This window comes from Prunus mume, linkage group LG2, assembly GCF_029339155.1.
Source record: "Prunus mume cultivar Tortuosa linkage group LG2, ASM2933915v1, whole genome shotgun sequence".
Classification (NCBI taxonomy): domain Eukaryota; kingdom Viridiplantae; phylum Streptophyta; class Magnoliopsida; order Rosales; family Rosaceae; genus Prunus; species Prunus mume.
The window spans coordinates 8,150,176-8,170,288 of NC_142699.1; the positions used below are offsets into that span (position 1 = coordinate 8,150,176).

At 37.0% G+C, this 20,113-nt stretch overlaps 4 protein-coding genes across 4 annotated transcripts; 1 reads left to right on the plus strand and 3 right to left on the minus strand.

Annotated features, from left to right (window-relative positions):
- PDE334 (ATPase, F0 complex, subunit B/B', bacterial/chloroplast) lies at nucleotides 1-847 on the minus strand. The gene has a single exon (XM_016792455.2). The coding sequence runs from the start codon at nucleotides 782-784 to the stop codon at nucleotides 137-139; it is 648 nt and encodes a 215-aa protein (XP_016647941.1). The 5' UTR covers nucleotides 785-847; the 3' UTR covers nucleotides 1-136.
- Nucleotides 848-1,286: 439 nt separating this feature from the next.
- On the minus strand, nucleotides 1,287-3,818 carry LOC103319871 (Ubiquitin-like superfamily protein). Its single transcript, XM_016792454.2, has 5 exons — nucleotides 3,462-3,818; nucleotides 2,686-2,785; nucleotides 2,358-2,457; nucleotides 1,870-1,958; nucleotides 1,287-1,732 (listed from the first exon to the last, which is right to left on the minus strand). Exons 1-5 carry the CDS (start codon nucleotides 3,664-3,666, stop codon nucleotides 1,366-1,368), a joined length of 861 nt encoding a protein of 286 aa, XP_016647940.1. The 5' UTR covers nucleotides 3,667-3,818; the 3' UTR covers nucleotides 1,287-1,365.
- Nucleotides 3,819-4,857: 1,039 nt separating this feature from the next.
- LOC103319709 (Nucleotide/sugar transporter family protein) lies at nucleotides 4,858-8,575 on the minus strand. The gene is made up of 10 exons (XM_089045829.1): nucleotides 8,263-8,575; nucleotides 7,907-7,983; nucleotides 7,559-7,723; nucleotides 7,200-7,333; nucleotides 6,718-6,848; nucleotides 6,570-6,614; nucleotides 6,334-6,431; nucleotides 5,488-5,595; nucleotides 5,312-5,368; nucleotides 4,858-5,220 (listed from the first exon to the last, which is right to left on the minus strand). The coding sequence occupies exons 1-10, from the start codon at nucleotides 8,435-8,437 to the stop codon at nucleotides 5,146-5,148; spliced, it is 1,065 nt and encodes a 354-aa protein (XP_088901955.1). The 5' UTR covers nucleotides 8,438-8,575; the 3' UTR covers nucleotides 4,858-5,145.
- An 8,882-nt stretch (nucleotides 8,576-17,457) lies between these two features.
- IAA29 (indole-3-acetic acid inducible 29) lies at nucleotides 17,458-18,966 on the plus strand. Its single transcript, XM_008221285.2, has 4 exons — nucleotides 17,458-17,863; nucleotides 18,079-18,353; nucleotides 18,432-18,534; nucleotides 18,692-18,966. Exons 1-4 carry the CDS (start codon nucleotides 17,580-17,582, stop codon nucleotides 18,741-18,743), a joined length of 714 nt encoding a protein of 237 aa, XP_008219507.1. The 5' UTR covers nucleotides 17,458-17,579; the 3' UTR covers nucleotides 18,744-18,966.
- Nucleotides 18,967-20,113: the final 1,147 nt, after the last annotated feature.

Sequence of the window (20,113 nt, forward strand, 5' to 3'; positions counted from 1 at the left end):
TAAGAAAACACAGTAATTCATTCATTTACCATTACAAATATTACATTATAATCATAGACACATCATCCAATTTCCATTCCCAAATTACCTCAAAAGAAAAATAAAAAAAGAGAGAGAAACAGAACAAGTCACTCGCTCAGAGAGGAAGGACCTTCTTGACAATCTGGTCACTGAGATTGGCAATCTGAGAGTCAAGGGACTTAATGGTCTCCTCCTTCTGCTCCTCCAACTTGGTCAAAGCCTCCTGCAACTCAGCCTCCACCTTCTTCCTCCCCTCCGCCAATTTCTGCTCCACCTCCCCCTGCGTCTCCTTCTTCATCTTGGTCAGCGCCGCCGATATCTCTGCCCTCGCAGCTCTCATGATGGCGATGCCTTGCTGCTCAAGCTGCTTCACCTCCTCCGAAGTGTCCTTGACGCTGCCCAGCTTCTCTCTGATCGCCGCGTCTCTCTCGTCCATGAATTTCCCGAGCGGGCTGTAGTAGAGCTTGTCCAGGGCCACCATGAGGAGCAGGAACTGCACCATTTGAATGGGGAGGGTGAGGTCGAAGTCGAAGAGGGCTGCCTTCTCTATCTCCTCCGCCAATGAGGGTGGGGCCCAGGAGAGGGAGGTGGCTGCGATAACGGAGAGGGACGACGAGAGGGAGAGAATTTGGGACTTGGAGAGTTTTGGGAGGGTTGGGATTTTGGGGATGGAGATTTGGATTGGGATTCTGGGCTTCGAAATGGGAGACGGGGAAGGGGAAGAAATGGGTACTTTGGAGGAGGCCATGATCATGTTGGCCATGGCGACTCTGCTGCTTTCTTTCTGGTTTCTGTTTGTTCTCTGGAGCTGGGATATTCAGAGTTTGTGGGATTTTGGGGGCTGAGAGTGTAAATCTTCGCAGAGAGGGCTATCTCATTCTTTGCCACACATTTTGATATGAGGTTCTGATGGATGGAGGAGTTGGATTGTGACTTGACCCACAGGAGCCTCTATGATTGTTGGATCCAATTCATGGGTCAAAATTAGAATTTGACCCATGAAACACAATTGGCCCAAAATTCAATTCTTGGAATTGTCCTGGCCCAAATAGTGGCTGGCTTAAGACACAGAACTCTCATCAAATAATTACAATGAAAGCTTCAAAAAGACAAAACCCTCTCTCATGAAGAAGAATCAGTTGCATGTACTTGATGAATTCCAAAATCTTTAGAGGTACAAGTTTTTTTTCTTTTTCTTTTTTGAGGTGCTGTGAATGTGGGGAATAGAACATCAGACTTTAAAGTGGCAAATGACTTGTCTCGTGTAGGTAGGCCAAGTATAATTTTATGATATTCTAACCAAATTCTGGGCAGCAGGAACAAATGCATATTATTTCCTCAGCACTAATCTATTCTCCAAGTATCCCTTCGACTATAGCGTTTATCACGTTTTTCAAAACAAAGCCCAAACATCTTCCTAAACCCAACCAGCAACCCAGTGGCAATGCTTGGGGCACACGCTAAACTTCTTTTAGATGTGGTTCCTACAGCTGACAGCCTGGAGTATGGAAACCACTCTCCCAACAAGCTAGGCAGTGTGCTCTCATTGTGTTCGATAGAAACTTCACCATTACAATGCGTGGACTTTGGATTCTCGATGTCATCAGAATCATAAAATACCTCGTCATGCTGTTCGATGTCTCTGTCACTCTGCTCTTCCTCTTTGTCAATCGCTTCTATCTCTTCAAGACTAATTGATCGTGGTATTGACCTGCACATTATCGAACATATGAACTCAATACACAACATGGCTGGCCAGGCAACAATGGTCCTTATCTGTGTAGGTGGTTCCATGTTTTTGTGCTTAAAATTCTTATAGAACAGAAATGCCAATAGAAAAAGCCTCACGTCGTGTTTTGTTTCGAACCAATGAGCCCTTTCTTTGATTGCTTCTTTGTCAGGGTGTAGCTGATTGAAACATGCCGGACAAAATGAAGCTGCATGTACCAAACAAGACCGGTTGACATAAATGAAGAAAATTCCAATGACATAGGAGGCGTAGGCCAAATGAAGATGAAATATACAATTGTGTGTGAAAAGGGCTCGATTCTTACTTCCCTTCCCCTTATTAAAAAAAATAGAAGAGGGAAGAACAAAAATGCAACTATATTCTAAACACGCATATGAACCGAATAGAAGGAAATACAACTTCTTAATGATGCTAATTCTGTAATTCAACAACAATGAATGTGCCTCAGGTAGATCAAACAAAACCAACTGTAGCACACACCAAAGGCTCAGCAAAATCACTTGGTGAAGCTTTATGCAGACCATCAGCGTGACATTAACCAAGGGGACAAAAGATATTTTAAAAACTGAAGGGATCTGCCACATACCTGATCACCATCTTTGATGCCATAATGTCTGATATGATCAGTTTCAACAACTAGCTTCTGAGCACCATAGCACAAGCAGAAATGCCCCCACACGTGTGGCCTAAGTAAACCATATTTAAACAAGGTTAATTATACATGATAAGAATCCAATTGTACAATGAACTTCTCAACTCAAGAGTATAAAAAAATGCAAGTTTCCATGGAAAATGAGCAACCTTATAATAGATTTTCTAAACTTCACAACTGAATACTAAGCAAAGACAAATTTCTGTGATTAAATCATTTTTTGTTTTAACCCAAAATACTTCAATTAAGGATGTGAAAATACCATGAAATTTTTCCTGGTCCCTTCTGCGGCATGTGACTAAAAACCGCCTCAACCGCCTGCTTCAGTTCTAAAACAGTGGCTGTCTTGGCAACTTCGATATCTGTGAAAGTGAAAATCTTAGTTTATGCAAGTCCTTAGAAAAAGATTGAAAAACACCAGCCAAAAAACAGAAACCACGACAATAACTTTTTTTTTATAAAAAAAGTGAGAGAGAGAGAGAGAGAGAGAGAGAGAGTCAGCTGTATTAAGGATTGAATTGGAGAACTATCAAGACAGCAAACTGCACAATACATTACCCTTAACCCCTGTTTAGTTTCTGAGAATATGATAAGGAAAAAGAAAGAAGAACAATCAAATCCTACGAAGATTGGAAAAACCGTGTATATTTCATAATGTAAAATACTAAAATCTCTGTATAAGAAATTTTCCCAATATGAAAAAGGAAAAAAAGAAATCAAATCCGACCTTGACCCTGAAAGCTTATTACGCGTAAAATTGTGTTTTCAGACCCAAAAGAACCCACAATTGACATAAGTTGACTGCCTACATTCCCACAATTTTCTCGGCAAACAAACAAGCAGCAATGAGATTAACCATCTAGAAAGAGAATTACAGAGACAGATAGAATTCCTAAGCCTTTCCTAGGATTGAAACCCAAATGTAACTAAAAAAGAAGGCGAAAAATTCAGTTCATTTTCCAACATTTTCTCGGCAGCCAAACAACAGCACCAATGAACAACCACAGAAAGTCAGAGAGAGAGAGAGAGAGAGAGTACTGAAACAAGAGCCGTCCAATTTAAGAACGGAGAGTCTGAGAGGCTCCTGGGGAAGGGCAGAATATGAGAAGCTCTTGCGAGAGAAGCCATCGATGAGCAGCAACGGGACAAAGGGCAACGAATTAGAGCGGCGAGGGCGTTCGACGGAGGAAGGCCTAACAGGGACAAAATCGTCGTCGTCAATTCTCAGCGTGCTATAAGACATAGCTGTGAGAATTTCTCCCTGGCCCTCTCTCTCAACCCATGCCCTTATACCAAAAATGGAGCTACAGATTAACGATAAAAAAAACCAGAAAAAAAGAGACAGAGAGAGAGAGAGAGATTCCTATGGAAGCAGAACACGCATTGTAAAGACGCTTGGGGCTTGGGATTTTCTAGGGTTTGGGCTTTCTGGCAGCAGTTTTGGAGCTTCTGTCGGAGACAATTCCAGAAGGAAAAAGAAGAAAGAGAAAAAAGAGAACAGAGAAAAGCGAGGGAAGGAAAGAGAGAGGGAGAAGTTTTCCCTCTTTTTTCCCCTTTTCTACGTTTTGGTATATTGGTTTTGTGAGGCTTGAGAAGATTGCCAGTTGTTCAGACAAAAATAAAAATAAAATAAAAAATAAAATAAAAGAAATTAATGGAATGACAGTTGACGTTTTAACTCTTTTGCGGCAGTAACTGACCTGCCGTCTTTAGGCGCCATCTTCTGTCCTCTGATTTTATAGAACAATTTTTTCTTTTCTTTTTTAGTAATGATTTTATAAGACAACCTTTAATTAACACACTATGATATTAATAAACTAATTACTTTACATTTTATAAAACAAATACTTGACTCCCTTTCACATATGTTTCATTTTTCTTTTTCTTCTTTGAACTATTTTCTTCAATATATTATATATTGTACGTGAAATAACCATTTCGAAAGGATGAGTTGGGAAGAAGAACCATAGGCATCATCACCCTTGCATCCGATTTTGAATCTCTCTCTACAGATATTTGTTATGTCCCAAAAATAAATAAATTAAATAGAGCTATTCACAAATAAGTCCCTCAAAATTTGCTTTCATAGTTTGGAAAACACTTGAAAACACTATTTTTAAGTAAAAGTCCCAAGAACCTAACTGTTATTTCATTAGACATTTAACAATTGATGGGTGATTAGACATTTAATCTCAATAACGAGTAACAACCAATACCTCTATGACAACCAATACCTATATGATCCCAAGCGTTTGCTCTTATAACCACTTTTGCTTCAACAAAACACACCCCAAAGAAAGAAAAAAAATACTCCTTTTGTTAAAAGCCATAAAGGCAAGAATCCCCATCCCCAAATATCATTTGTATTAAAAATAAATAAAAAGAAAGTGAGCATGTGTGACTGAAAACCTTGGAATAAGAAAGGCTCACAATGTCAAGCTTTAAAAATATATATATATTAGATGAGCAAGCAGCTCCCAATGCCAAATTGCCACCACTGTTTCTAACACCTATCCATATAGAAGAATAATTACAGGGCAAAAGTAGCAGGCCTCGTTTCCAGTTAAGAGTGAAATCCGCTGCGCGGAAATCTTCTGTATTAACAGTATCACATCTCACTTCTACTAGTAGCCCATAATCAAAAATCAAAATTGGTGGCCGAAACAAGGGCAGCAGCAACTAATCATCTTCAGCGGAGAAAACCAGCAATTTGTTGAAAATGTTACTTCCCTATGAGCTTATAGTAGGCATACAATCCAGAACCAAGGAAACCCAGAAATTGCCCAATAACATTCAACTAGCAGAACAAACAAAAAACAGACATCAATTTCTAAATAGAAAGAGAAACAAGTTCTTTTTTTTAAGAATGAAGAAGAGCTTCAACTTACAATATCAAATGGAAGGCCACCGAATAGCATCCAGCCAAGTCCAATGGTGAAAAAATCCTATACCAGTTTAAGTCACCAAAACATATAAGAGCTTGAATAAAGATAAGAAAACATCGTACATAGGCTGCTAAATTATGTTGTAATACATCTGAGAAATAAATTTAGCCAAAACAAACCTTCAAGTTGCCGCAAATTGTCTGTGTGAGCGCTGAATTTAGAGTTGTGTTCAGGAATATGCTGTAATTCAAAAAGAATGCCAGTATACAGGAACAAAGCAAGACAGCCTGCCAAAAGGAGGAAGAAAGAAAAAAAGGAAAAAACAATGTCTCTCAATAAAACCCTACGAATTACTCGGAAGTTTTATTTAAGTACTGTAAGAAGAAGCAAAATAGGCATGGTATACTTGGGCGATTGATGTCAGTTGAATGAACATCAATCCATGAGATGCCAACAACCGCAAATGACGATGTGAAATGCTACTTACAAATAGCATTGAAACTCATTCTGTATGGTTTCAAAACTTAAAACTACTGAACATGAAAGAATAATTCAAAGGTCCAAACGCCCCACTTCCACCAATTTCAAGCATAATATATAACACTAATCCATGCAGCCCACATAGACAGCTGGAGGCGAAAGAAATCAATGAAGCTCTACATGAAACATGGCAGATTTATCTTAAGTTCAATTAAATAGCGAACTGCAATTAAATATCGCACTGGAATAATATCATACACAGGGAACCAATGAACCAAACTGCAAGTAAAATGACGTTAACTGCAAATTACATGATATAAAAAATTGTCAAATAGCAGTAAACTAAACTTTTCAATAAAAATGCAATCAGTGGGGCATAAAGTGTACCAGAAGATAGCATATTTAAAATAAGCATGCATAGCTTATAAGCAAGCAAAACCACAATGCCATGCAGATAAGGCACATTTCAGGAGTAGCAAGACAACTTTCAAAGCGTTAAGTTTATATTTATTAGCAGAGAAGAGTGCTGTTGGTAAAGAAAGTACCATAAAACCAGGTGAAAACAGATAAGGAAAATCGATTGTCGTCTTCAAGTCACCACGAATAAAAGTCAAAAACAGCAAAGCCGGCCCACATATGACTCCTATCATAGAGAAAACAGTACCATTTTATGTCACAGTTGGAATTTAATTAATGAAAACTCCTAATTATGCACAAAACCAAAAAATAATAATTAGAAAAATCCAAAGGACAAAAATCGACTCAGGATGTTTTATCTGACCGTTACACCACATAAGGCCAAAGCTATTAAGGCCACTGGATTTCCCTGAGAAAAAGAAAGTAACAGTCAATATCTTAGAAACCTGTCAAGCTAATAAGGGGAAATGTAGTGAAAGATTTCCCAAAAGGATAAATTGTTAAAGTACTACCAATACGGGCTATGGTTGCAAGATATACTGCTGTTGTGATGTTAGATAAGAAAACAACAGCATAGCCATAGGCATCAAATGACAAATCCCGAGCTCCAGCAATGAATGCACCAAGAACGATCAGTCCAACACTGATAACAACCTTAAAATTTTCAGTTAAATGAGAAAATCAGGTAGATGGTCAATAAAGTAAAACACATAATGTAGAAGCGTTTTTCATTACATTCATTCATTCATGGCATAATGTAAAACTTTCTCACTGGACCAATTCACGACCATAAAGAAAAGCACCGACAGGTCAGCTTTCACAACTTTCATCCAATAAAAAAGAAACCATCCAATTCTTTTTGTCTATCTAGAAGAGCAGATGATCTGTACATTATTAACATCAGCATTTTTTATTTTATTTTTAATAGAAACGATTGTCCTCTTGATTAACATCAGCATATGAAGAATAAATTACAAACAAAAGGGCCATTTACCTTCGAACAATAGGAGATGTATATCTTTGCCCGGCCAAAATATACTCCATAACCATTGTAAATACCACAGTAGTCCTCCTGAGGGTGGTGTACATGGGAACATTTACTCCACGGACAGACTCCATGGAGGCTAGCTTTCAAGGAGAAATAAATGAATGGGCAAACATTAATCACAAATACAACTAAGAAAACTATTGAATAATAGTTACCGACCAAAACAATCTAACTAGGAGGAATCACTGCATCATTATGTTTCCTTTCACAAAAAGGTTAATTTAAAATTTAAAATTTTAAAAATAAATTTATATAAAAAAAACAAAAAAAGGAGCATGCTCGACATTAGATTACACAATGCATACCATGTACAGCAAATAGGCTCCGGCAAGAGGAAGGGTTTTCTTCAATGTCTTTAACGGTACAAGTGTTGTGATATTGTCATCAGAAATGGTCAAAGATTCACCTACGGTGAAAGAAATCATCTTCCAGCGTCTCAAGGCATAGAGAAAACCACATGAACATATCATCTGCAGTAGCAACCAGAAGGTCAAGTTTAGCTCACGTAATCAGAAATTTCAATGCTTTCTGTGTCTGCTCAAGGCTGTTTGGCCCGGCTAACTTTTTGAAAGGATGATTTCGCTTAAAATTTCACTAGTTAACTTAATTCTCAAAACATGAAAGACTACTGTAGGATTCAATTGGGATGGTACCTGAAAGAGTGTGATAACATTTGCACTCGGAAATTTATAAGAAGAGAGAGCTGCTTTGTTGAACATCACCAATAACACTGCACAACAAAATGGGAACAAATAACTTAACTCAACAAAAATTCAAATTTTGAAAAACTATGCCAATCCCAAGAAGAAATTCGAAAAATCCAAATTCATAACAACAAAAAAATCAAGCACAGACTTCGCCCAATCGTATTCTGAACCCAGTAAATTATGGCATACAACAGCTCCCAATTTTCTTCAAACTTCTTGAAATCTGATTTTCATCTCTTAAAACTTGAAATTTTAATTTTTAGGAACAAAAAACGCATCAAATTGCAGGCTCCGTAATTTACCTGCGCAGGCCATGTAAGAGATTGCAGCGTAGGCTCCACGTCTGGTCATGGCGGATCCTCTGAAAAGCTTCTCATCGTTATCGTCTCCGACGAATCTCTCTCTCTCCAGGTCTCTTGGAGAATCCGATACTGGCAGTATCAAATTCTTGCCCGAATTCGACGCCTTCAGAGACATCTCTAATCTCTCTCTCTCTCTCTCTTTCTCTCTCTCTCTCGCTCTCTCTGAGCCTCTGGTTGTGATCAGAGAGAGAGTTCAACGTTAGGGAAGAGGAACGATGAATTCAATTCAAATGTGAGACGAAGCTCATCTGGGGCGGGTCGAAATGGCCAGGTCCGATTATGACACAGTCTAGTAAATTGGGCTCGGATCCAGTGATATTTGGATCCGGTTGGGGTTGGGCAGGTGAGTCGGGTATTGTACGGGTCAACTCTTTTTTTTTTTGCTCAGTTGGGCTTTTCGTCGTCAAGTCAATGGATATTTTTGGCTGTTTTGCTAATTTGATGAAGTTGACCCGGCAGGCAATGGCGCGTTCCTCCACTCCACCACTACAATTCAATTCATGGAAGTTTCTTGCGGGGAAAATAAAAAAGAGAATATTCCATGGTCTACTTCTCACTGTTTCTTTCTTGCGATAAAAATTCCAGTTTGTCTCACACTTTAGAATGTCATGTCAGTGGCACCTAGGTTATATGTGATGTGAGACACCTATGAGTGCCAGATTCAGGATTCGAAATATGATTGGCGAAACTTATATTAAAAACTCGATGTCATCAGTGAATTTCATTAATAAACATAAAATGATACACATAGTTAGGGGGACGTAATGAGTCTTACCTTCAAATGTATCTCTATACATAAATAGAGTTAAGTACTCAAATGGTCCTAAAACTTATACTCGATTTACATTTTGGTTCCTCAATTAAATTATTCATTCAAATGGTCCATCAACTTTATATTATTCGATCCATTGGTCTTACCGTTACATTCTGTCAATGTTGCCGTTAAATGTAAGGGTAAAACCGTCCATTACCATCCTATGTACGCAAAATAGGTGATAAAGTGGTGATAAATAGGTGAGAAAGTAGTGATACAATGGTGATACAATAGTGATACTGTAGTGATAAAGAGGTGATAGAAATTGTTGTTTGTGTTTACCTTTGATTTCTTGTTTTGTTTCATTTCTTCTATTTTTCTTTACTCATTCCTAGTATCATAATTATATTTTACTATTGTCCCATTAAAATCTCTATGCATTCCTACATGATCTCCTCTACAAATGTCAGACCCTTTAGATTTGAATGATGTGGACGCAGCACGAAAGTTTCAAAGATTTTGTGACTCCAAAATGAGGGCAGACTCTTGATTCTGCTCTTGATAAGTCCTATGGGTTAATTGCTCATCTAAAACAGTGGAACCAAAATACTTTTGGCCACCTGAAACGAAAGAAAGCTCTTATTCTAGATAGATTGGCTGGTATTCAAAGAGCCTTATGTTAAAGACCAAATAGGTTTTTGTCTCAATTGGAGGATTCATTGGTACTGGATTATAATGCATTGCTTGATGTTGTATTAATAATTGGCATGCACAAATTAATGTGTTAATCATCCTATTAAAAATACCCGCAAGTGTACGAATCTATTGAAGTATAGATTTGTAAATACAGGATTATTCCAATGAGGAATTGGAGGCTTATACAAAGTTCTAGTTTGATAACGTAAAGAACACTTATTTAACACAACACAAAGGCAAAATACAATTAGGATACTAGAAATGAGTAAAGAAAAGTAGAAGAAATGAAACAAAGGTAAACACAAACAACAATTTCTATCACCCCTTTATCACCATTGTATCACTACTGTATCACCTATGTATCACCACTTTATCACCTATTTGGGGAACATATGACGGTTATGGATGATTTTAACCTTACATTTGATGGCAACATTGATAGAATGTAACAGTATGACCAATTGACTGAATAATATAGAGTTGATGGTGTAGGGGTCTTTTTGTTCCGACTGACGAATGGGCTTGGGCTGCCGTACAAAGACAACGAACAAAAATTCCCCAAAAAGCCTGAGTTCGAAATCAAGCTCCCAAAAAGGTTTTTATAAAATCTGATGAGACTTTAGAAAAACACTTTTAGGTTCATCTCACTAACACCAAATAAGCATGATAAATCGATTAACGGCTTAGCCTGAGAAGCCTATGGCATGAGAGCTAAGCTTTCACAAGTTTAGCAATTTGAGAGAGAGAGAGAGAGAGACATGAATTCCTTATAGAGAATCAGAGCCTGAAGTGAACAGAGCAAGATTAGAACGATTCCTATCCTAAGAGGGAGAAGAAAACGAACGAAAGAGGAGATTGGGTGTCTTGAGTGAATTCTCAGATGCTTTGACAAAGCTTGGTCAGACCTCTGAATGGGTTGGTTTTCTGGGTAGCAAGAGCCTTCTTTTATAGGCATGAAGAACCCTAATTTTGTCTAATCATTTTCCTCCCTTTCTCGTTGCTTCCTTCCACTTAACCTTTTGGGTGAAATTCTTCCGTTCGAGATGCACGGGTAAGGGACCCTTTGTGGTTCCAATGGTTTGACGTAGCTGGACCTCCCCATGAGGGTGAGGCGCCACCTGCTTTCTCTATTTAGTTTTCGAAACAAAGCTCATAATGGGAAAGGGGACGGGTAGAGCCTTTTGTCTGATGGGTATTTGTCCTTCAACCATGAATCTCCGCTGGTTCTTGTCATGGCTCCTTGTCTGACTTGTTTGGAGTCCTAACAGGGATGGAGCACGACGCCAGCTTTTAGAAGGCTTTGGGCTGGGCTTGTGTGTATAGTGTCGGGTTATCAGCGTGTTATCTCCAGCATCTAATAGGCTTTTCGTCAAGCTGCTGGAAGTGACTTTAGTTTTTTAGGCATTCTATTGATATGGGCTGGGCTACTAGATGATTTCCTAAGGCTTTGGACCATTTTCTCTTCTCTCTCATGCTAACCCATGTGTTTGGGTTCTAAGAACGGGTTTGAGTTTTAATGCCCCCAAGTGGCTTAAAACGTGTGTTCCTCAAACCCTCAATGGGCCCTGTGATTGCTTGTTTCCCTCCATGCCACAACCTTCTCAGTAAGCCTCGGTTTAATTTTTGTGGCTTGGGTCCACTTATGTCATAGCTTGGTGCTAGAATAATGGCTCTTTTCGCATGATGCCTATGCTTGCGCTTGAGTTTTATTATTTCGGGTCAAGTAACACCTAATGAGCATGTGAGCGTGATTTTTGTAAAGTTGGTGTGTTTTATTTGGCCCCTTTGTATGTGCTTACTTGGCATGACGCGTGGCTGGTAGAATGTATTAGCAGGTCCCACAAATGCCCTTTTGTTTCGATTAAGCCCCTTTTGTATCTTCTTTTTTGTGTTGGGCCAAAAATTAATTTGGGCTTAACCCTTTGGATTTTTGGGCCTCAACAGATGGACAATTTGAACGAATAATTTAATTGAGGGACCAAAATGTAAATCCGATATAAGTTTGAGAACCATTTGAGTAATTAACCCCACATAAATAAAAGCTTAGCACCAAATATATATATATATATATATTCTTTTTTTGTCTTTTTTTTTTAAAAAAAAAAGACAACAAATTCCTTATTTTCTTGGGGTTCAAATTGTGATCTTACATAACAAAAGATAACCTATTTAATCAAACATCTCAAAAAAAATTAAATAAATTCTCATAATAGCATCAATGCCTTTAATCAAACATTAACATACCAACAACAAAACATCTCCACAAAATTCCTAAAATCAAAGACCTAATTAATTTCAACAAAATCCTCAAATTATAATTCATTCTTAATTAAACTATAACGCATAACTTCTAACTTATTTAAAATATATTAGATTCAAAGTTGTCATATACAACATCTTAAAATTAAAGATGCATACATGTATTTTAATAGAAACCCAATAGGAGAAGATAATTAAAGAGAGGAGAAATTTTGGGTTATGCATACATGTGGGTTGCTTTTTGGGTTGGCATAGGTTCTTATGTTTCACATGGGCTGGACCATTACATATGGGTATTTTTTTCTTTTTGAAAAATTTAGGGTAGGCAGTGGCCTACCTTGCCCTAGGCTTAGGACTGCTCATGCCCATGAGACGATATATGAAAGTTTTCTTTTTTCTTGCAATATTTTTCTAAGTGTGTTTGATAAAAAAATTTATGTCAAATACTTATAATTTTTTATAGTCTAAAGTGTTTTCTAAAAGCACTTTCAAACAATGCCATAGCTTACAAGTTGTACACTTGGAAAATTGGTCCTTTTTTTTGTTCTCCAATCTAATTTGACATGACATGTTAAGCTAATGGGTTGATATGAAACAACATGTTAAGCTAACAGGTTGGTACCAAATGACCTATTATGTTCACAGGTTGTCAAAGACCCTAATTTTTCGTGTGAATTCATGTCATATAATATTGCTATATCTACTCACATGGGTTTTGCATATACAACCGATGTTTTATGTTTTATTCCTCCAATCGTTAATATCTCTCGAGTTATAAAAAAATATAAAAGTACAATAATGTATAAATAAATAATAATAAAAAAAGGAAGAGACTTTGGAAAAATACAAAGGAGAGAGAAAGTTTGTAAAATAAGCAAAAATAGACAAAATTACCCTTATTTATTTTTGAATTTCCTAAGGAATCATTTACATTTGCATGTCTTTGATTTGAAAGTTGAGAGGTTTTTTTGTCCTTTTCTAAAAAGCTTTGGCTTTTTCCAAAAGTGAAATTTTTTTTTTTGGCTAAAACCTAAATTTGCTAAAAAAAAATATAACAAGAATGAAGTTAAATGAGAAGAGAGTTTCAATATCTCACTTCAAGTGTGGGAATAAATGCTCATTACAACTGAAACTATAAACTCTCACGCACTTAACAGTCAATAAAAAAATTGTTGTGAATCCACATTTCTTTGAACAACCCATTAAAACTTGTTATCTATGCTTACTAATACGAGCAATTCTATGCTTACAATCATATCATTATTTTTAGGCAAAAATTCATTTTTGGTCTTTCTAATTTACCACTTTTACAACTAAGGTCTCTGTAGTTTCAATCTGATCAATTTTGTCCCTAAATTCCGAGCAATTCAAGAACAACCCTAAATTTTCTTTTGTCAAATTACTCTAATATGAAGATGCATTTTAATCCAACTTTCCACCCCTCCCAAACAAACCACCACTCCCTCAATAGCCCATACTGTAGCTTTTCTTATACTTTTAAACCTCAAAGTCTTTTACCTTGGGTTCATGAGGAGAGATTTTGGGCAATGCACGGAATTATATTTGGAGTTTGATAAGGTAGCAATGGGGGTAGCGAGCGGGTTGAGTTAGGAGGAGGAGGAGGTCGAGATCAGGAGGGGGAGGGATGGGAGAAGGTGGTTGTTAGGTAGTTGGAGGGGTTGCTGGGTGGTTGTGGAGGGGCTGTAAGTTGGAGTGAAATGCACCCCCATATTAGAGCGTAATTTGAGAAAAAATTGGGAGTTGTCTTTGAATTGCATGGAATTCAAACTACATGGACAAAAATGATCAAATCGAAATTGCAGGAATTTTAGTGGTAAAAATAGTAAAACTACATGAAAAAAAAATAACTTTTTGCCTTATTTTCATAACAAGAAGAAGAAAAATATATTTTCCGTCTGATACACCAGAATGACCCTATCATCAACTCCATTCATTCATTCAACAAATGAAACTCACTGTTAATTCAGATTAACAAACTAGAAATCAGCATGGTCGTTACTAATTTGCAAAGACATTGACATGAAGGGGAGGCCCCTTTTTGTCCTTTGTTCTTGTTTTGGGGCCCATCTTCCTTCCACTTGCAGTTGCTTCTTTTGGCATTGATGAATTTCTTTGTCACTGGGTTTTTCCCTCTGTCCTCCTGAGTTTTACCTCTCCTCTGGTCCCCATTGAAGTATGAACAATGATGAAGGGTTGGCATTTTCTTGGGCTGAGTTCAAAGCTTTAATCATGACAGTTGAACACAAAACTTCAAAGAAAGATAAGTATAAATCATTTTCACACACATATTGAAATGTTAAACGTGTAAAGATGACTCAGATTGTATACGCAATTTACTTCTTAAAACCCATTTGATGTGTAAAACAAAACAAGATGGTTAAAAGTATTTTTCTTGGTGCCCCAACCCCCCCTCACTGAAATGACCTTTTTGCGGCTGTTTGCAAGATTAGATTAAACCCTAATAATTAGCAAACGAATCTAATTATGAAATACAAGTTCACACTACAAAACTAATAATAATTAACCTTGGACTTCGACCTAAACAGAAAGAATCAAACAAAACTCGAACCAATTGTTCCATGAATTCAACGAGTCGGGTTCTCATACATAGATAATTTTATTAGTTTTAAAAACTAACATTATCACCTTATCAAATTCGTAGTCTAACAACATAAGTTTTGTAACAAAAAGTTGCTTTCGGTCAACACAACGTACAATGTATATAACACTAGTGTAACCTTTTGAATTGTATTCTACATTTTGATCCAACTCGACAAGCTTTGGTTGGCTTGTTTGCTATGTATATTTACACGAACCTTCCAGGAAACCAAGTAAGGTGGTGGTGATCGTAATGTCCTCATCGCACATAGATCTTTCATTAGTAATTTAAGTTAGATTGCAGGTCATGAACAAGACATTAACATACAACAAGTCTACTTTGAATAGATTATAGAGAGTTATGGGTCTCTATCAATTTAGGTCATCATATTCTCTTATCCCAAAAGCCAAGGATCGAAGCACCTTGGGTGTCCCTTTAATTGGGAGAAGAAGTTGTTTTTGGATACTTTGGTCCCTCCCCCTACGAGGGGACCTCTCTAAAGAGATAAGAAAATGAAGACTGAGCACTCTACTTTTGATCTTTAAATTAAAATGCTTCCCACTAACACTTACTTACCTTCAAAGTTCAAAGCATATAGGCATGTGGGTCCTTTAGATTTTCCTAAGGGTTGACACATGAAAATGGCCAGACAGACTTTGCACATAACATGCGAGAGAGGATTGATCAGTAGTGGTTGAGTTCATTAGGTCAAGTAACCCAAACTGATTTTTCATACTCAAAAGGTTCGTGAATATTTGCAATGCTAGACTCTAGACCATAAATTTTGGTCCCTTGTTTTGATGGAGCTTCCGAGCTTGGCCCCGACTCTAGGCATGTCTAAAACTAGGTCAAATTTTGATTAAGCTTTTTCGCCTAAAGACGAATTAAATTAACTTGATGGCATTGTTATGGCTTCTCCTATATGAGGTACATATTGGTCCTGTTTGTTAGGCAAGGATTAAAGAATAGGTTTGGCCAGTTAAAGTAGAGGTTAGGCTAGTCCAACCCTTTATTTTACACGTAAAAAGTTATTCTAACTACATAAGTAGAGAAACTTATCTTCAACACAAATTAAAGTCTTGTACTAAATTTGAGAATGTATGCAACTTTATCGTACATGTATTAATTACGTAAAGAGAGACATAAAGAGAAAAATGCATACAACATGTTGCAGGGAAGTTTCTCTCGAATTTCGGGGACACCAAAGACAAAATAACATTATTAAACTAATCCAAACTTTAATCTCATTTGGGAACCTCAGATTAGTGGAGCATTACCCATAATCCTTCTTCATCATGAACCTCCCAACTTTAATCAATTCAACTTGCTTCTTTTCCTTTTTTCTTTCATGCAGTATACAAATCTTGCTCAAATTAAATGACAATATTTGAGAGAGTCGGTCGAATTTGCATGGCAAAGCCACTGATCCATGATGTGTTGGAAAAACAAAATGCCAGCTAAAATAAGGGACATATAAATTAGATAAGGTTAAAGAATTTGGGTTCCACCAAGAACACACGAGCGCCATTCAGACAAGGTTGACAAGACCGATCATTTAAGTTGGCTTGAAACGTGTGGGTCGAACCACACGACCCATGCTGATCTGCACCTGCATGCACTCACAAACATATAGGTCCTGCCCCATGCTCATTGTCACGTGAACATCACGTGGGCCTTTTTGCATATGTATACGTATGCCCTCTGCAAAAGCAACACATAGAGACCCACTTAGTTTAGTTGTACTTGGATTTTGGAGCCAACACATACCAAACGTATCCATATGTTGTTGGTTGTTTTGTCCAACATTATTGGTCATATAATATATATTTATTGGGTTTTATATGTAAACTCCGACAAAGAGAATCGTTACTATTTTAATTTGGGGATGAAGAGGTTTTGAGGATGGATCAAAATGATTTGGATGATGAACAAGGTCAAGGGGAATGTTTCAGACTTTTGAGTCCCATTATTATGGAAGTTTGAACGATGGACTTAAACAGTTTATGCATGCATCATCATGTGTTTGACGGCTTTTTCCCGACATGTATGCATATTGATTATTCAACATGTTTAGTTTTGATTAATTAACTATTATATTAGACTCATCAAGAGTTGTAACTGGCCAAGTTAGTTGAGCAGAACATGACTATGATTGTTTGCAAATATTGTTTAATTTATTAAAATCTTGTTCCATTTCACCTTCTTATTTTTCAGGTATTGAATTACAAATTGTAAAAATATACATAAAGAATTAGAAAGCAAAATAATTTCAATATTTACCCAAAAAATAATACTCCATATATTATAAAAAAAATGTAAAATATAGTCTAAAGCACAAAGGAGAGTAGAGTTTCTCACAGACATATTATCAAGATGTCATAGGATTTTAAACTTGAGACCAATAATCTACAAGTCAAGACATTTTTGATGAGATGAATCCCGTTGACAGATATATTATATATTAGCAAAGAAAAAAGTATAGTTTAGATTAGTCAAGCCACAAAGAGAGAGACTAGGACTAATGTGGCAGGTTGAATAGGGGGAGAGAGAGAGAGAGAGAGAGAGACATGTGGCAGGTTGAATAGGAGTGAGTGATGGTGTGGGTACTTGAGTCTTTGCGGTTGTGGCACGTTGGTGCACTCTTTGCTCACCTGTCTGCATCGCTGCTCAACTTTTACCCGACCCAACTTCCATGCTGTCCCTAACTTCTTCTTTTCTCCAAGACAATGGTTCTTCTCCATCTCCATCACCTCACTCTCTCTCTCTCTCTCTCTCTCTCTCTCTCTCTCTCTCTCAGAATTGTATATAAATAACCATTTCAAGTATAATCTCATCACCAGCCAAACTTTCCTGCTTTGTTTGCTAATTAATTTTCTCTGCCTCTCCATATTATTCTTTGTCGGTGTTCTTGTTGATTAGTTGTATGTTATGGAGCTCCAATTGGGTCTTTCTCTGGCTCTTCCAGTTCACAATCCTGTTAAAGGGTTTGACATGAGCAACCATGGGGATGGGGTTGAGAAGAAAGAGATATTGGTGGGTTTGGAAAGCATAAAAAAACAAGTTCGAAACAAGCGCAGTTTTGATGTGGCTTTTGATGAGAGTGCCGGAAATGAGTCGAAAATGTTGCCCTTGTTATTGTGGAGTGGCCAGCCAAATGAGGAAGATGATGAGAAAGGGCAAAAGAGAAGAGACTCTGTCAGTGTCATTACCAAGTAAGTACCATTACTCATAAGCCATTGATTACGAGTTTGAACGTGTAGTTGAGGTGTATGTCGACATAAGTTTGAGAAGAGAACATTACGAATTAAATATATGCATAATTATATAGTGTAATTAAAGTAAGCTTTCCTTATAGTAGTTTTATTTGTATTTCATGCACTAGTTAATTATTAATCAAGGGTATGTGTTTATCAAATGTGCAACTCAGAAATGAAGGAGAAGGAAACCATGTAGTTGGGTGGCCACCAATAAAATCATGGAGGAAAAAGATGCTTCAACAACACCACGGCGTCGGCCATGATCATCATCATCATCATCATCATCAGTACCCTCATCACCAGAATCAGATATTGGTAGCTAATTCCATGTCCATGTTGGTGAAGGTGAAGATGGAAGGGGTGGGAATTGGGAGGAAGATCGATATGAGGCCTCATCACTGTTATCAGACGCTCAAAGACACCTTGATAACCATGTTTTCCAAATGTAAGTACTAATTAAGTGATTGATTGCTTCATTTTATTATTATTAATTAAGTATATAATGCTTCAATTAAACACACAGGCAAAAGATCAGGTGGCAAAGAGGGTGGTGCAGGTGCAGAATATATACTTGCTTATCAGGACAAACAAGGAGCTTGGCTGCTCGTTGCAGATGTTCCCTGGCAGTAAGTACTAAAATGCTTTTGCTTTTAAGCTTTTTTGTCTTCCCATATAATATTCCCTTTGTATGTTTCGTCGGTTTGGTACACAAATTATATATATATATATATATATATTTTAAAGATATTAAAACATTAATTATGAGTAATATTGATGTTGCAGAACCTTCATCAAGTCCGTGCAGCGCCTGCAGATACTGAGGAATGGAGGTTGATGAGCTAGCTGCTTCTGCTGATAGGGTTGCTGCTAAGTCAAGCATAATTAGTAGTACTACTCTTTGTTCATATTTTGCCTAGTGGGAAAGGAATGCATATGTATATTGAGAATGAAAAAGGAGATTCGCTTGAATAGGTAATATTTGCGACCAAATTATCAAAGTTTGTAACTTTATAATAGAAAAGGGGTAATAAAAGTGGAATGCAGCACACATTTGTTTCTTTGTTTGCCCTAATTTCATTTTGAATATATTCGTTAATGACAATTGGCTTCTATTACACACGTGATGTCAATTATCGAAAGATAATTCAAAGTCTTAAAAGTTGGAAATTGATAAAGCTTAGCCGCCTGAACACGACAAGACTCAATCCCCAAAACCAAGAACGGAAAGGAAGCCTTTCGATTCACTTCTCTAGGGTGCTTAATCGTTCATCGATCTTTTCTTATTTCTTCAATCATTTTTTGGCTTCAAAGAAGAATGAACAACAGTAGTATAACAACTTTTTTTTAAAATACAAATAATAATCTAAATTATAAGGGGGAGAAGAGTTTCTCACACACACACACACACAAAATATAAATGTGTCATAGAGGTTCGAACCTAAGATCACTGATATGCAAATCAAGACCATTTTCCACTGAGATACACCCGGTTGGCTAGTATAACAACCTTATTAGTTTATAACCTCACTTTTAAAATTGTTTGATGAAATAAGGATATAATCGACATTTGCGGTGGACAAGTACGTATTATTATTATTATTATTTTATACAAGTAATATTGGGGGTGGGGGGGATTGAATCCACAACCTAGAATGTAAAGGTAAATGTTCTTATGACCTCTTGAATTACAAGTCTCTTGCCAAATAGATATTATTTAGTGATGAATTTAAACAGTTACCTACACTTTTGGTCGCTAATATGATTTGATTAAATTTAGTCCATGGGATTTCATTTTGTTTCGAGGAAAATATATTGTTAAGGAATTGTAATATCAATTCGCGAGCCTAATTTCAAATTTATTTCATAACTGAATTGATTCTCAAAGTTTTTTGATGTTTTGTACTTTGCATTTTGATTTCTTATTTGAAAATCGAATTCAAAGACTACATGCAGGATTCTGCCATACTTTACTAGTTGTATTACAATTTCAAATTTGCATAATATGTACCATTAAAAAAAATTAAAAAATTAAAACATTTGTGTTGAAATTGAAAAGTTTTGGAATATCTTTGGGCAACTATAAAATTAGAGGCCCAATATTGGGCCAACTGATTAAAAAGCCCAGGCCAGTCACCCAGTCACCCAGTCACCCAGTCACCCAGTCACCCAGTCAAAGCCAACACAAGCTGCAATGCATGAGCTCTC

Coding starts and splice junctions, on each gene's coding strand:
- PDE334 (XM_016792455.2), bottom strand. CDS start 784: ATGGCCAACATGATCATGGCCTCCTCCAAAGTACCCATTTCTTCCCCT.
- LOC103319871 (XM_016792454.2), bottom strand. CDS start 3,666: ATGTCTTATAGCACGCTGAGAATTGACGACGACGATTTTGTCCCTGTT. Junction 2,458..2,685: donor GGACCAGGAAAAATTTCATG/GTATTTTCACAT, acceptor TGGTTTACTTAG/GCCACACGTGTGGGGGCATT. Junction 1,959..2,357: donor GCATCAAAGATGGTGATCAG/GTATGTGGCAGA, acceptor TGGTACATGCAG/CTTCATTTTGTCCGGCATGT.
- LOC103319709 (XM_089045829.1), bottom strand. CDS start 8,437: ATGTCTCTGAAGGCGTCGAATTCGGGCAAGAATTTGATACTGCCAGTA. Junction 7,984..8,262: donor CTCTTACATGGCCTGCGCAG/GTAAATTACGGA, acceptor TTTGTTGTGCAG/TGTTATTGGTGATGTTCAAC. Junction 5,221..5,311: donor GTGGCCTTCCATTTGATATT/GTAAGTTGAAGC, acceptor TTGTTCTGCTAG/TTGAATGTTATTGGGCAATT.
- IAA29 (XM_008221285.2), top strand. CDS start 17,580: ATGGAGCTCCAATTGGGTCTTTCTCTGGCTCTTCCAGTTCACAATCCT. Junction 17,864..18,078: donor TCTGTCAGTGTCATTACCAA/GTAAGTACCATT, acceptor TGTGCAACTCAG/AAATGAAGGAGAAGGAAACC. Junction 18,535..18,691: donor GTTGCAGATGTTCCCTGGCA/GTAAGTACTAAA, acceptor TTGATGTTGCAG/AACCTTCATCAAGTCCGTGC.